The sequence below is a fragment of the Mastigoproctus giganteus genome, chromosome 10 (assembly GCF_048544385.1).
Source record: "Mastigoproctus giganteus isolate SK-2022 chromosome 10, ASM4854438v1, whole genome shotgun sequence".
Taxonomy (NCBI): Eukaryota; Metazoa; Arthropoda; class Arachnida; order Uropygi; family Thelyphonidae; genus Mastigoproctus; species Mastigoproctus giganteus.
In genome coordinates, this window is record NC_143584.1 from 222759476 (window position 1) to 222775266 (window position 15791).

At 36.5% G+C, this 15791-nt stretch overlaps 1 protein-coding gene across 1 annotated transcript in view; it reads left to right on the top strand.

The window, feature by feature from the left end:
* The window catches only part of dbe (KRR1 small subunit processome component homolog dbe), a 48262-nt gene extending 33612 nt beyond the window's left edge, over nucleotides 1-14650 (top strand). The window contains exons 9-11 of the mRNA XM_090383293.1: nucleotides 5263-5365; nucleotides 10078-10127; nucleotides 14579-14650. Coding sequence (XP_090239419.1) covers nucleotides 5263-5365; nucleotides 10078-10127; nucleotides 14579-14650 — 225 coding nt within the window. The remainder of the gene's footprint in view (nucleotides 1-5262; nucleotides 5366-10077; nucleotides 10128-14578) is intronic.
* Nucleotides 14651-15791: the final 1141 nt, after the last annotated feature.

The window sequence follows — 15791 nt, forward strand, 5'->3', positions numbered from 1 at the left end:
CTGTGTGACACCACGTCTCTGATATCCCAACAATATCTGCCTTTGATGTTTTGAGCAATACCTCAAATTCATCAAATTTATTTACTAAACTCCTAGCATTGGTGTACACGCAAGTATACCTGCACCTGTTTCTATTCTTAGCTACCCTAACACAACCCATGTGTTTATTTGTACCGCAATGGCTCCCAGCAGTCTCTGAAATACCATGCATCTTGTTTTTAAGGCTTCTGCTCATTCTAATAGAAGCAGTGCAAGAATCTCTTTCACCTCTGCCAGTGGCTACTGTCAATCTATTGGTCTTTGTCTCCCCCCAAGCTAGCAGTTTTCCGACCCACCTAACACTGCCTCGATAGCATCAGCAAATATTCTTGCACCCTTTCTATTTAAGTGTATCCCATCCCTGTAGAAGCAATCTCTCCTGTTAACAAGTACAGTCCAGGCTGAAAAAAATTCTGCCCCTTGAGCCTTGCACAATCTTTCCAGGGCCGAATTGATCGACAAGGCTCTCATCATATACTCCCTCCTATCGTGTCTGGGCAGAATTGCAGACACTTTCAAATTCAACCCTAATTCTCGGCTTTTGTTCAACAGTGACCTGTACTTGTTAAGTAATTCTGCCGGTCTCCTACTCTTAATATTATTAGTGCCAATGTGTACAACTATATCACCTTTTGTGCCCTTAAAAGATGATATTTGCTCTACAACTTCATCAACCTTTGCCCCTGGCAGACATACCCTGGTCCTGTTCCACCTATCATTTTTACAAAGCATGTTCCCGTTTCCCTGACAATAGTCACCAACAACTACTAGTTCCTTCGGGACCAGCGCATTCTGCCTTGGGGGTTGTCTCTGTGTCACGCGATGCCCAAGTGCAAGCTCTGGCGTTGATGTGGGCAGCTGAGAGCCTGATGGGCCCCTCAATTTAATTTCTTCGAGGGCATCCACCCTGTCCTTCAAGCTCTCATATAGGCCACAAGAACGCCGAGTTGTTGCCTGATATCGATACACTCCTTGCATCGCGCACACACACAAAGATCCCCCTTGGCAGTATCATGTCCCGTACCCGATTGCTCTGCAAACATCAAGCAAACAGTGCATTTTATAAGGCTGTGAGTCAGAGGACAACTGCCCCCCTCAGTTCTGCTCTGAGCCACAGCGCTTCCATTGGCTTGAGCCTTTTGCTTTGCTGCTCTGGTCTGAGTCATGATTCTATTAATTTATTAATTAATTATAATTAATTATGTTATATTATTAATTATATTACGTTTGTAATCTAAGTCGTTATATGTATTTATTTAAACGTACAATTTAACTTAGGTAAAGGGAAGGGTTTTTGTTTTTGTAAAGGCGACTATGATGGTCTGAGACGGTATTTAAATTCTATACAGTGGGACCAACTGATGATGTTACCAACAGCAAACTCAAAATGGGAAGCATTCAAGGAACTAATCTTGGAGGCTACCAGGCTTTACATACCAACTAAGAAATATTGTTCAAGGTTTAGGCCTAAATGGTTGTCAGATGAACTAATGAGACATGTGGCAGAGAAGAAAAATGCATGGGATACATACAAATTAATGTGTGACATGGAAGCCCATGATAGATATAAGTTGGTCTGTAACCAAGTCACAAAGGAGATTAGGCAGGCAAAGGCAGACTACGAAAAATCCTTGGCAAAGGATGCAAAGAAAAACAGATAAGAGTTCTTTACCTATTTAAAATCAAGAAGGAAAGGGATGAATCAGATTGGTCCACTGGATATTGATGGTTCAACAGTTGAGGATCCTGCTCAGGTGGCTAACAATCTAAACGAGTATTTTGCATCTACATTCACGCATGAGGAGTTATTCAGGAAGGAGAATGATGTAGGTAAAGTAAACATTGGCAGTGAGCTGGATGATTTTGTAATAACTGAGAGGAAAGTGGAGGAGAGATTGTTGAGGATAAACATAAAAAAGGCACCTGGGGTGGATGGGATCTATCCAGTTATATTAAAGGAGGCAGCAAAGGAAGTAAGCAAACCCCTAGCCATAATTTTGAGAGCTTCTTTGGACTCAGGGGAGGTACCCATAGACTGGAGATGTGCAAATGTAACCCCAATTCACAAAGGAGGATCAAAGGTTGACACAAGTAATTATAGAGCTGTTAGTTTAACTTCTGTTCCAGGTAAATTAAGTGAGGCACTGGTTAAAGAAGCCCTGCAGGATCATCTAGACAAGAATTCAGTTATAGCTCAAACGCAGCATGGTTTTGTTAAGGGCAGGTCTTGCCTGACCAATTTGATTGGATACTATGATGTAGTCACAAAAGAACTGGATGCAGGGAATAACTTTGATATTATATATTTGGATCTTAGAAAGGCTTTTGATACTGTTGCACATGGAAGACTGCTGCACAAATTGGAGCAGTGTGGCATTGGAGGCAAATTGCTGCTATGGATAAGGGGATGGTTGAGTGGCAGAAGACAGAGAGTGGTAATCAATGGACACTGCTCAACGTGGACTAATGTTATTAGTGGAGTTCCTCAGGGTTCAGTGTTGGGTCCGTTGTTGTTTTCGGTGTTTATGAATGATATTGATGATGGGATATCAAGTTTAATGTCCAAGTTTGCAGATGATACAAAGGTTGGCAGGGTCGTTAAGGACACCACTGACGCTATGCTGCTGCAACAGGATCTGGAAAGATTGAATAGATGGGCTGAGAGGTGGCAAATGAAGTTTAACATTGACAAATGTAAAGTACTACATATGGGAAACAGTAACCCCAGAGCAACGTATCAACTCTGCGGTACTACACTGACAGTGGTGGAGAATGAAAAGGATCTGGGGGTAATTGTGCAGGCAGATATGAAGTTCTCTGAGCAGTGCAGATGAGCTGCAAGAGTAGCTCATGGTGTCTTGTCAATGATATACAGGAATTTTTCTAGCAGGGATAAGGAGGTGATTATTCCCTTGTATAAGGCAATGGTTAGGCCACATCTTGAGTACTGTATACAGGTCTGGAGGCCTCATTTCAAGAAGGATATAGAGCTGCTGGAACGGGTACAGAGAAGGGCAACAAGATTAGTGAATGGAAGAAAGGGTTGCTCTTACGAAGAAAGGCTTAAGTTTTGCAAATTACAGAGTCTGGAGACTAGGCACCGGCGAGGTGATCTGATAGAGGTGTATAAGGCTTTGAATGGTTTGAGCATGCTCAATGCCAATGGGATTCTTCATCTTGCTCAGACTAATCACCTCAAAGGGCATAAATTCAAATTGAGGAAGGACGGATGTCGGATAGATGTGCGGAAATTTGCCTATGCCCAGCGGGTGGTTGGTTGGTGGAACCGACTTCCATCACTTGTTGTTGAAGTTGATAGCCTAAACAAATTTAAGGCTCAACTGGACAGGTATTTCGAGCGAACAGAGGGGTGAAATGGGAGTGGTGTGTTTTTTTTTTTTTTTTTTTTTTTTTTTTGGCTTATGCTGAATAAGCTTGCTTTCTTGCATCATATGCCTCTACTAATGCTAATGTTTTTTTTTTTTTTTTGTTTTTTGTTTTTTTTAGATTTAGGAAACAAAAATTTACAGAAAAGAAATTCATATTGTACTTCTGAACTCTGCCGACCCTACCAATAACCCTGCATTAGGAATAGGAATCAAAATCATCAGTTTATTCCGTGTTCTTAAGCCTTAAGAGGATGGCAGGTCATTCTACAGTGCATGTTTTTCTTTATCTTTATTTCACCCCTTTATGACAACAGTGAGTTTTGTTTTTGCTGTTGCCTTCAAGTCAAGCAAAGAACTCAAACACATCTCATTCTAGAATCTGGAAACCCATGTCTAACCAAACTAAATATTCTTAACACCAAAGTACTGTTGATTTTGGATATTGCTGCTGGCCATCCTTGACTACTTCACTAATAAAGTCAAAGTGATCTTCTGGCTTAATTACATCCTTGTTTTTGTAGCCTGTGGGTCAAAGAATGATTCAGTATTCAATGCCTGTTACTATTGAACATTTGTTCAAACTAAAGAAATTGAAAGTGTTCCTATACTAAAGAAATTGGTGGTGTTTGTAATAAAGGTAACTTATTATAAACTTCCTCTTCCAAGTCTTCCTCCATACACCATTCACTGAATGGTGTTATGGAGGAAGATTTTGATAAATTGCATTCAAGACCTGAAAGGCTTTACGGAATATAAATATACTGAGTATATTGCATAAATAGCTCTTAGATTTAGTGATTAAAAATTTATGCATGTAATTCTTTTTATTTATTTTTAATTTTTGCATATAATTTTTGGTTTTTCTCTGTATTGAAGGTCTAAAGCAAAAAAATTTTTTACAGTATTTAAATTAATTTCAGTCACATACTTTCAGTCTACTCTGTTTAATTTAATTTTTAAACAGTAGATTGAAATCAGTTTACTTATTATAAATTCTGCTTGGAATTATTCATTTTAACTCATTTATTTTGTTTAATCCATCTTGTGTTACAGTAGATTTGTAAGAACAGATTGTTACAACAGTTGGTTCCTTAAATGCTTAAAAGTCTCCCTGGTTGCATTTTATCTACTACTTCCAATTAAATCTACTATCACATTTTTTTTTGAGTCCTACATCTTGCAACCTAAGTAGTTGGTCGTTGCAGTTACCAATATCTCTTTGATTAAAACAAATTTTCTTACATCCAATCTATAATTGTCTTTAATCTCTGTTCCTTTATTTTCAAAATCCTAGAAAGAGAAAATATGTTCCCAGCATTGTTTTGTTTTGTTTAATTTTTTTTAAAGCTGTAAGCATCGTAACTCATTCAGATTCACCTACAAATTCATGGTTTTCAGACTTTAAAGATTGAATTAAAGTTTCTTGTGTAAGAATATCTCTTTATGTCCTGAACTAATCTCGTTGACCATTAATTTGCTATGAGAATAATTACTGCTTTGTCTTTACTGACAAAATTTCATTGAATCCCATATTCTATTTCTATTCTAGCAACCTCAATGATCTGCTGAAATAATGATCCTGTAGATCCTCTATCCGCATTATTTAATAAAAACATTTTTTGAAGAAATAAACCCTTTACATAAATTGTAATCAACAAATGGCTACAGTTGGTTAAATAAATAATACAGTGTATTAGAAGATAATCCTCATTTCATTGTTTTTCTTTCAGCAAGATGATTATTAAGGATTGTATTTTTATTATAATAATTTTGTAACCATAAAGTTAAATGCTTAATACCCAATGGATTTTCTTTACTTTTTAATATGTAACAGGAACACAAGACAGAAGCAGAACAGAGACGTCAAGAAGCAAGGAACAAAGCTTTTGTTCCACCAGAAGAACCCACTTTTACAAAGAAAAGGCCACAAACCAAAGGTATTCTGTTAATTTTCTTTTAAATGTTGTCTTTATTTTAATAGTTATAAAAGTTTAAAAATCTTTACAGGAATATAAATAGCAGGACCTCAGTTATCCAAGCTTTTATTAACTGAGCCATCTGGAAAACCAAAAAAGAAAAAAATGGCAGTGTGAACTGTACTGCCATTTTTGTCAAACTAAGCTAGAAGTGAGGGGGTTTCAAAACAGTCAGTAGCATAAGTCTTGGAATTGTTTATGCAATGTTGTGTTGGCAATCGAGCTATATAACCCTCAGCCAGTGCATGAATTGGAAAATATTAACAACAGAAAACTAGTATTGACAACATGATTTGAAAACAAGATTAAATACACTTTTTATCATATTTGATAATGAAATATACAAAGGGTATTAGGAAAGTTTTGCAATATGACGCAACAATGAATCACAGGAAGCTGCTTGTTGCTGCATGTTGAGACATGTTCATACGTGCATAGTAGCCGCCGCGCCAAGTCGATGGGCTCAGTTATTCATTAGTAGTGAGAGTGTAAAGTGCTTGCGATGGCATCGTGGTCACGAAATGAGATAAGGACAGTTTTGCAGTATAATTTCGTGCGTGGTTTAACCATAGACCAGTGCTTAGAAGAAATGACTCTTGCACTAGATGATGATTGTCCACATCGTACAACGATATTCAGGTGGTATAGAGAATTCCAAAGGGGAAATTTCACTCTGGAGAATTCTGAGAGGCCGGGAAGGCCACGAACGTCAGTTACGGAGGAAAACGTTACTGCTGTGAGGAAAATGCTTGACGAAAACAGGCGAGTGACCTACCAACAGATAGAGGATACTTTGGGCCTAAATGCACCAGCAATTCGTTCGATTCTGCAAGATCATTTGCACGTGAAGAAACTTTGTTCTCTCTGGGTGCCGCATCAACTGACTGAAGAGCAGATGACACGACGTGTGACTTGGTGCCGGGAGATGTTAAAAAAGTTTGATAAGGGACAATCTCGGTATGTGAACAACATCGTGACAGGTGACGAGACTTGGCTGTACTATTACGATCTGCCGACCAAGGCTCAAAACAAAGTTTGGGTCTTTGATGATGACGACACACCCGTAATTGTCAGAAAATCCCGATCTGTAAAGAAGAAAATGATAGCTGTATTTTTCAAATCGAGTGGAATTGTGGAACGTGTCGTTTTGGATACGCAGAAGACAGTCACAGCTAAGTGGTATACTGAACAATGCCTGCCTAAAGTCATTGGATCTATGAAGAACCTGCGGCCAAAGTCAAGAATGGACACCTGGTACCTCCATCACGATAATGCTCCAGGTCACCGCGCCAAAGCCTGCACCGAATATTTGACCACGACAGGACTGAAACTTCTCGAGCACCCTCCCTACAGTCCAGACCTTGTTCCCTGCGACTTTGCACTGTTCCCGCATGTGAAAATGAAGCTAAAAGGGAGGCGGTTTTCCAGTGATGAGGACCTTCTACGGGCTTGGGACAACGAGTGTGCTTTACTCCCTAGTGAAACTTGGCAGAACTGGTTTAAAGATTGGTTTCGGAGGATGGAGAGGTGTATTGAATGTAGAGGAAATTACTTTGAAAAAATTAAATAAACAAAGCTGTATTGCAAAACTTTCCTAGTACCCTTTGTACATTTTTTATCAAAAGTTTATCTAATACATGCATATATAGTTCACAAATTCTTATTGGTTCACTAAACTGTATTTTGTTTAACCTGGCAACATTCATACAGGACTTGACTTTTTTTTGAAAATATCTATTTTCTTTTAGTGCCTTTGCTGCCAGCTTTACATACAGCCTTTATGAACTGAATTCAAAAATTATGAGATTGAGTATCTGGATTGGGTAGGACAGATACATTTTTGGGCTTTCTTCTCACTTTCTTTGCACTTGGGCAGCAGCTGGCTGAATTAGCCAGCTGCTGCCGAAGGTTGCTTGACAGAAATTTGTAGTTTTTTTCTTCTGTCAAATTAGAAGAAAATAGTTTTTCATCCAATTAAAAACTCCATGATGCACATACACATCAACACACAGTTAACTTTATTATTTAATCATTAATTAATGATTAAAAATCAATATTTTCTACCTTCCAAAATATTCTAGTGGTTTTTGTTTGGTTGGAAACTGCTAGAATGTTATATGTTCCTAAACATACTCAAACTTTTATGTGGAAGGTGAAAGTTTTGGTAGTGAAAAAGTTATTTAAAAAAATTGTCTGTCTATATTGAAAGTTTCCATTTTGGACACTAATATGGATACACGCATTATTAGGTGTGCTATTGGTATTTTCAACCTCCTTAGATAAGACACTTTCAAGGATAATTTACACGAATATTAATTTTTGTTGGTCAATAGACAGTTGCAATGAAGGCAAGTAAAGGTCAAGGTCATTACAGTAATGCTAATTAGACTTTGATAGCCATGAATTACTCAGGGAGCAGATGGTACAATATGCTCACCACTACTGAAAAAAAATGTTTACTAACTTATTTGGGCTGTTGGATGTAGTTCCATTGTTGTACATTACTTAGCAAGGCAATAAAATTACCAAACTGAGAGATGCTGTTATTTCCAGAATTTGAAGAAAGAGTACCATAGCAAGTCTTAAAAAAATAATAAAGTAAATTTGGGAATAGAGCTAAAATATATTTCTTTCAAATAAATAAATATAAATGGACTGATATAGGTCTATTTATATTTATTTATAAATGGACCTTCTTTATCCTTAAACCTTCTTTAAAAACTAAAGTGTTATTGTGAATAGGATACATGATACAAATTTGAAACTACTTCCAGGCAGTAGAGGATATCTTCAAGTTTTTATTCGCTAACTGTAAAAGTGCTCTGAGTAGATGGCATCATAATCACAAAACTGTAATCACGGCAGAATTTACTAAGCCCGAGAAGGTGCAATGTATACTTTGGTTCATTGAGCTGCAGTCTGTCACCATTGTTATGTGTAAATGTCACAGTTTAAAAAGAAACTGAGTAGACTTGCAATCCTTGCAGTGGTACAGAAAATTCATAAAGGATGTCTGTTTGTGCAATTGTCCTGGCAGAGGTGGTGAGTGAACAAAAGTCAATGAGCTGATTCTAGGAAGTTTTACACAAAGCTCAGGGAAATCCATATGACATACTGGTCATGGGCTTAACACATCATGGACAACAGTGTATAACATGTTATATAACATGCTGCCATCTGAGGATGAAACCATACAAGTTATAGCTCATAAGCAAAAGCCATTGATTAATGAAGATATTTTTTATCACTTGGAGGTGTTTTCCGATTTGTATCATGCAATAATGTTTCAGTTTTGTAAAGGTTTGTGGACACCCTGTACATTTGATATTCCTTTATATTCTATAAAAATGCTATGTGATGCTTCATAACTGCTTTAGCAACAGTAGAGCCCAACTTTTTAAAGGACCATCTTAACATCATTAGAGGTCTGTTGAAATTTGCCTCTGTTTCCTCCTGCAAATTTGGAAGAAGCATGTCATTTTGGCAGTAGCCTAATCTCTCTCTCTCTCTCTTTTTTTTGTTTTTTTAAAGAAAACCCCAAACACAAAAGGTATTGGAAAACCTATGGTACTTAGTACCTTGCATCGGTTGAAGGTTGAGAAGATGAAAGAAGATACTTTTTGACATTAAACTATCTCTGTATTATAATTATCAGGAAATATGTGTGAAGGGAGTTACATCGCATTTTAGGGCAAAAGCCTCAAGTTGTGTAGTGAGTTAACACGCTTACAAGTTAGTGCAAATGCATCAAATCTGCTCGCAGGTAACTACTAATTAATTATAAAATTGACATCATTATGCATAACTCATATTGTGAATACCTTTACAATGAGTTGCCATGATATTACACTACCGCGAATAAGTAACTCTTCACCGTAGGAGAAGACTGTTGTTACTTATTCTCAGCGGATGCCACCACCAAGACGGCACCGTTTTGGAGCTGATTGGCTTCTCTTTGGTGGGTGGGCAGGCACACTGGTGTTGCAGTGATGGCAAGGCAGTTGCAAAGTATAACTCCACAATGAGAGATGCCTGAAAGCAGGTAGTAATTTTTTATTATGTCACATTTTAGGGCAAAAGCCTCAAGTTGCGTAGTGAGTTCACATGCTTACAAACTAATTAATAGTAGTTATCTGCAAGCAGATCTGATGCATTTGCACTAACTTGTAAGCATGGTGAAGGGAGGTTATTAATTTCTATGATACACTGCTATGAATAAACATTAATTTCGTGCAAATTAATAAATTAATGTAATTTATTGACTGTATGGTATATATTTAGAATTTAATAAGCTACATTAAATGCATTCAATTCAGGAAACTAATTAATGTCTTATAGGCAGTGTTTCTGTCTTCTCTGGATTTTATAATCAGGCCAGATATACAGACTAAGACAGAGAGTGAACTTCCTTGAAACAAGAACAATATTGCTCATTCTTTCATTAGGCAGTTTTGTTTAATGAAAAACTGGAACACTAACCTAATATCATGTTGTTCTGTGTACTTGTACTTTGTTTGCACTTGAATATCCAGATCAACTTTTGGTCCTTATAGTATTAGTTATATTAGATTTTCTAAAGAAAACAATAGCAATTTTTATTATGTTTTTGATATTAAATTTTTTGGTTTTTCAAAAAATTACTATTTTTATTTTATTAAATTTTTGCTTTATAGGAACGGAAGTCAATATTAAGCAACTGAAAAAGAAAGTACAAGATGTTCAGGTAAATTTTATATAACCTAGATAAGAGCCATTTTAATTCAATTTGATTTTAATGGTGCATTTAAAAAAAAAATTCTGAATTTTAAAATTGTATTTTCTAGCTAAACTGTATATTTTGCTAAATGCTTGTTAGTTTCAAATCAAATTCTTCATATTTGGCTTTAAATATCCCCCTTCCCTTTTTTTCATGATACTTGTTCTAAAATGTACCCTGTATATTATCATATTTATATTAGTATTGGCAAATGATGCAACAAAGCAAGCTTATACAGCATAAAAAAAAAACAACAAAAAAAAAACTTCCAACACCAACGTTTCATTCTCTCTAAAACTTTCTCTGGTTCTTTGAATTCATTCAAACAACCCATTTCCACAACACAAGGTGACAGTTTTTGCCACCAAACAACTACCCATGGCTGAAGGCAGATTTCTGCAGGGTTACTTCGCCAATTTAAATTTATGCTCCTTATGTTGGTTCTGAGCAAGAGGAAGATGCCATCAGCATTTAGATTGTTATGATTGTTATTTTATATATTTTACTACTACTACTACTATTTAGCTTACTTAGTCCATTCAAAGCCTTAAACACCTCAATCAGATCTGCAGGTGCCCAGCCTTCAGACACTGCAATTTGCAAACTGGTCTTTCTTGGTAAGAGTACCATTTTGTTACTCTCACTAATCTTTTCTCTTCTCTGCACCTATTCCAACAGATCCACATCCTTTCTAAAATGAAGCTTCCAGACCTAAATGCAAAACTCGAGATGTGGCCTTAGCAGTGCCTACAATAGAATAATTACCATCTTGTCTGTGCTAGCAGAATTCCTGTATACATCATTGACAAAATTCCTTGAATTCTCTGGTTCTCGAGTTCACTGGGCAGTCCATCTGCACTGCCCAGAGAACTTCATGTCTGACTGCACAATTACTCCTGAGTCTTAGTTTTCTACAATCTTCAATGTGGTATCACGCAGTTGATGGGTTAATCTGGGATTACTGCTACCTAATATGCAGTACCCTACATTTGTCAGTGTTAAACTTCAGTTGCCACTTCTCAGAGCATCTGTCTAATTTTTGTAGATCTTTCAGTAGCATACCTGATTACCAGCCTTTGTATCATTTGAAAACTTAGACCTTAAGCCTGACATGCCTTCATCAATATCAATAATATAAATATAAATAAATAATAAATAAATAGCAATGGGCACAACACTGAACCCTGGGTAACCACACCAATTGCATTAATGAAAAATGAAGAGAAATACCCATTTATAATCACCTTCTGTTTTCACTCACTTAACCATTCCACTGTCCATAGTTGTAACTTGTCCCTAATGCTACACTACTTCAATTTGTACAGCAATCTTTCACGTGGAACAGTGTCAATAGCTTTACGTTATCGGCTCCTAAAAATTCGCCAAGAATTTTTAGGAGTTGATAATGATGTCATTTCATAGTAGCTGAATATCCAAGTGTATCCAACGTTTTGGAGAGTATTCAAAGAACTAGTGACAATATTGATGATAAGTTGGATAAAAATCAGGGCAATGAAGATAATATTAAGCCTTCCAAACATGAAACGTTGCTAGCAAGTGAAACTTTGTGTTGAGGCCCTGTGTGAAGAAAATGTGCCAGAAAATATATTTTTTGAGTGTTTGAACAAATGTGGACATTTTTATGAATAATGTATCGTAAATTCCAGTATACAACAAAAATAACCAAATATTTTATGAAATAATTCTTAAAAGTGTACTAATATATTGTGCGCATCATGATGTAAGTAGCCATTTTTAATATGCCTGTATTAATAAATTAATTGTCTTAAATGAAATTTATTCATTCCCACTTATTTCTGATTTATTTCTCATCTTTTATCATGTTTCTGAATGTTGAATTACAGGATTTTTTTATTGCTGAAAAAGGTCATTTCTTTCTAACAAAATTTGTTTAACAAATCTTTTCAAGTGAATTGGTTTCATTATATAGAGTTTCGACTGTATATTTACTTTCTTAAGTGACCAAATAATTTATATTAAATAGCATATAGATTGTGCTAACTGTAAAACAGAAACTAGACATTTGTATGAGGTAGGAAAAGATAAATTGCAATTTACTCATACTTATGAAGCAGCATGATCTTGGTTTTTCAAAAATTTATGCCATAAGAGCACACTTCATTTGCCCTTGTTATCACTGAGAATGATATTTTTAAACTAAGCCAAAGGAAATAAAATATAGTTTATATACACTGGTGTGATACTGCATTGCAATACATCACATTACATTGCATGACATAGGCACCTATACTAGTAATGCTCATCCAACCAAAATTTTTGCAGCTGGCATCTTGCAATCCTCGTAGATGCTGGATAACTGAAATTTCTTTGCTTCTTTGTATTGTTGACAAGGTGGCAGTTTCAGTGATAGGGTAATCACTGAAAATGGATTAGAAGATAAAATATGTTTAAATATCAAAAAAGGGCATGAGAATCTGATGGGTTTTATCTAGTGATATTAAAGCGAGCATCAGGATAGCCAAACGTTATCCATTAAAATGAGCATCTCTGTACTGAAATAAAGTCCAAATCAATTAAGGGTGAATGCCTGCTAATGTCTCTCCAGTTTATAAAGGTGGTTCTAAGGGCAAAATGGATTATTAATAAGAAACTTTTGTGGAGGAGAAAGTATGAAGTCCATTATTAAGGATGTATTGCAAGAGCAAATAACATAACTAATCTGGTAAGTTTTTTGGGTGCACAAAAGGATGATATAAAGAATAACATTACCATAGTATAATTAGACTTTTGAAAGGCATTTAATACTACCCAATATAAATTAAAACAGAAGGTATTACCATAGATAAAAGATTGATGAAATGAAATGTGGTTATACGAGGTGTAGCAATAAAGTTCCCAGACTGGTGCAATAAAAAATGCAAAGTTGAAGGGGCTTAAAAATGATTTTTATTCAACGTAATAACCACCTGATTGAATGCACATACTACACTGTTCTAAAAGTTTCTGAAATGAGTCAGTAAAGGCATCCAAAGAGATGACGTTCAGTTTGGCAGTTATGTATTTCTTTATGTCCTCAACATCCTGAAATTTCTCTCTTTCAAGGGCAGTTTACATCTTGGGAAAAAGAAGTCGTCTGCTGGTGCTAGGTTTCATCAGAAATGTCTTCACAAGTGTGGAATGGGCAGGAGCATTGTTGTGCAACAAGAACAAGCTACTTTTCTCTTGAAATTGCAGCCTCACCTAGTAAATGCATTTCAGTAGCATCTGAAGCACCTGTACTTAAAATGTAACATTGACTCTCCCCTTCAGGTACCGATTTCTTGTGAATCACAGCCTGTCTGTCAAAAAACATGATTAGCATCTTCTTAATCCTGGACTTCTGTGAAACTTTTTGGGCCTTGATGATTTCAAAGTCCACTGCATGCCCTGACTCTTCGTCTCTGGGTCATACTGAAATTCCTAGCACTCATCTCCAGTGACAGTACAGTCGAGGAAGTTAGGATTGTCTTGACAAGTCTGGATGAGGTCTTCTCTTGATGACACTCTTCATTGCTTCTGCTCATCCAGGCTGTATGGCACAAATTTTGCACAGACCTTATCCCTAAATCTTCACGCAGAATTTGACAAATCATCTCCTTATTCATATTTAACTCATCAGGCATCATTGTTGAAAGTAAAATGATCAATTTCTTGCCACAATTTCCCGTACTTTTACAACTGTTCTCATTTTGAGAAGTTGACAGATGCCCACTTCTTGGGCTGTCATGAACATCCTACATCCAAAAGCACATGGTAAGACTTCACGTTTCATCACCATAAACAGTTTTTAATATTTCATACATTTCTGTTGCAAATTTTTCCCAGTTTAAAGCAAAATTTGATATTCGTTTGTTGCTCCATTACAAAATTATGACATGGAATATTAGTGCTACTAATGAAACTGGTTGTTACTTGCAATCTGTCAGTATACTGGAAAATCTCTGTACTGTGATCTGTTGGAGGAAATCTGAACTACAACATGCCAGAGGTGCCTCCATAGCCAGGTGGGCAGGAGCAGCAGTGCATAGCACACGCTTCTTGATTAGACCGGGGTTCGCCCCGTGACCACCAAATACGGAGGATGCAGAAAGGTCAGGGAATGACCACCGCATATCCCCGGAGCAATATGACCTTAGTTGCTAATGCTCCTAAAAACCAAATAACAAACAAACAACATGCCACATCTGTTTATTTTCATACTCTTTGAACATGATTGCAACAGCACCAGTCCTGGAATTTGATTGCCATACCTTGTAAGTTTCTCTCACATTTCTAGACTTAATCAGCATAGCTAATTACCTCAGAAAGAACGACTTTTGTTTTGGAATGAAAAAAAAAAAAAAAAAGTTTTGGTGTACTGTATACTACATTATAATTGAATTTAATTTTATTTTCAGAAATTTGGGTTTGTGAGAAAAGCCCCTGATAATGTCACAGAAGAAAATAAGAAAAAGAAGAAGAAAAAATAGATCTTGTTAAATAAATTTGTAAATACTAACTGACGTTTGTTTTATTTCACAGTTATATACTATGATTTGTTTTCAGTACCGTGGTCCCCATCACTCAGTAATTTTAAAAAGTAAATAACTAATAATTTTGTTTGTGCCTTATTAATATAATGATCATTTCCCCTATTAATACTTCTCCAGATGAAGGCAATAATTAAAAAATAAAACACTGGCAATCACTGGGTTGCCCCATCTAGGAAGAGTGGACAGAGTTACCATTTTCTTAGGTGGGGCAAGGAAGAATGGACAAAATTACCTGAAAATTTGCATGCTAAGCTGATTGCTGAAGTTTTAACATCCAGTGATATCTATTATCATCCTAATATAGGAATCTGAAAACTAAAAATGATGTGTAAACATTAAAAGGCAAATAAATGGTGAGAAAATGACCACCTACGGATGTGCAGTGCCTTTAAATTCATAAGGACATTTCGAAATGGGATCAGATCATTGTGTTATCAGAAGCTGAATGACCTGCAGAGCAAATCATTTGTGATGCCTGAATGATTGGAACTGTTGGGAATAGTAGGTATAGAAAGGTATTCAGCCACATCTTTAGGGCTTTGACATCAGATCAGGATGGGAGGCTAGGTGTGCCAACTAGTGACAGGAAATTTTTTAGTTTGTTAGACATACAATGTCTTAATGCCATCTCTGTCTGTACCTATGTTGGGAGGGGGTCATAATTAGTCCCCTGCAAGAAGTGAGGCTGTATTTTCACTGTCCGTTGCCTCATCATAATGCAAGGAGACAGCTATTTTGAAGATAAGAATGATATTTTGGTCATTAGGTGTGAATGATGTTTCTGTTTGGATCCACTGATGGCTGTATATGTGCTTGGGGAAATAGACAGGTAATCCAGCCATCACCAGGAAGCAGCATACTGGACCAACTGCTGGAATCATACCATCAGTTACAATAGCTACTCACTTCAGGTCGTTCAATGGCAAGACATTGAAACCCATCTAGGACCAGCACGTCTGCCATTTTTTGCATGTTCCAGCAGAAAAGCTACCTGCCCACATATGGCTGTCTTATCCGAAGAGTGCCTAAGTGATGGGGACATGCCTTCTTGACCTATATGTTCCTTAGCTCTCTTACT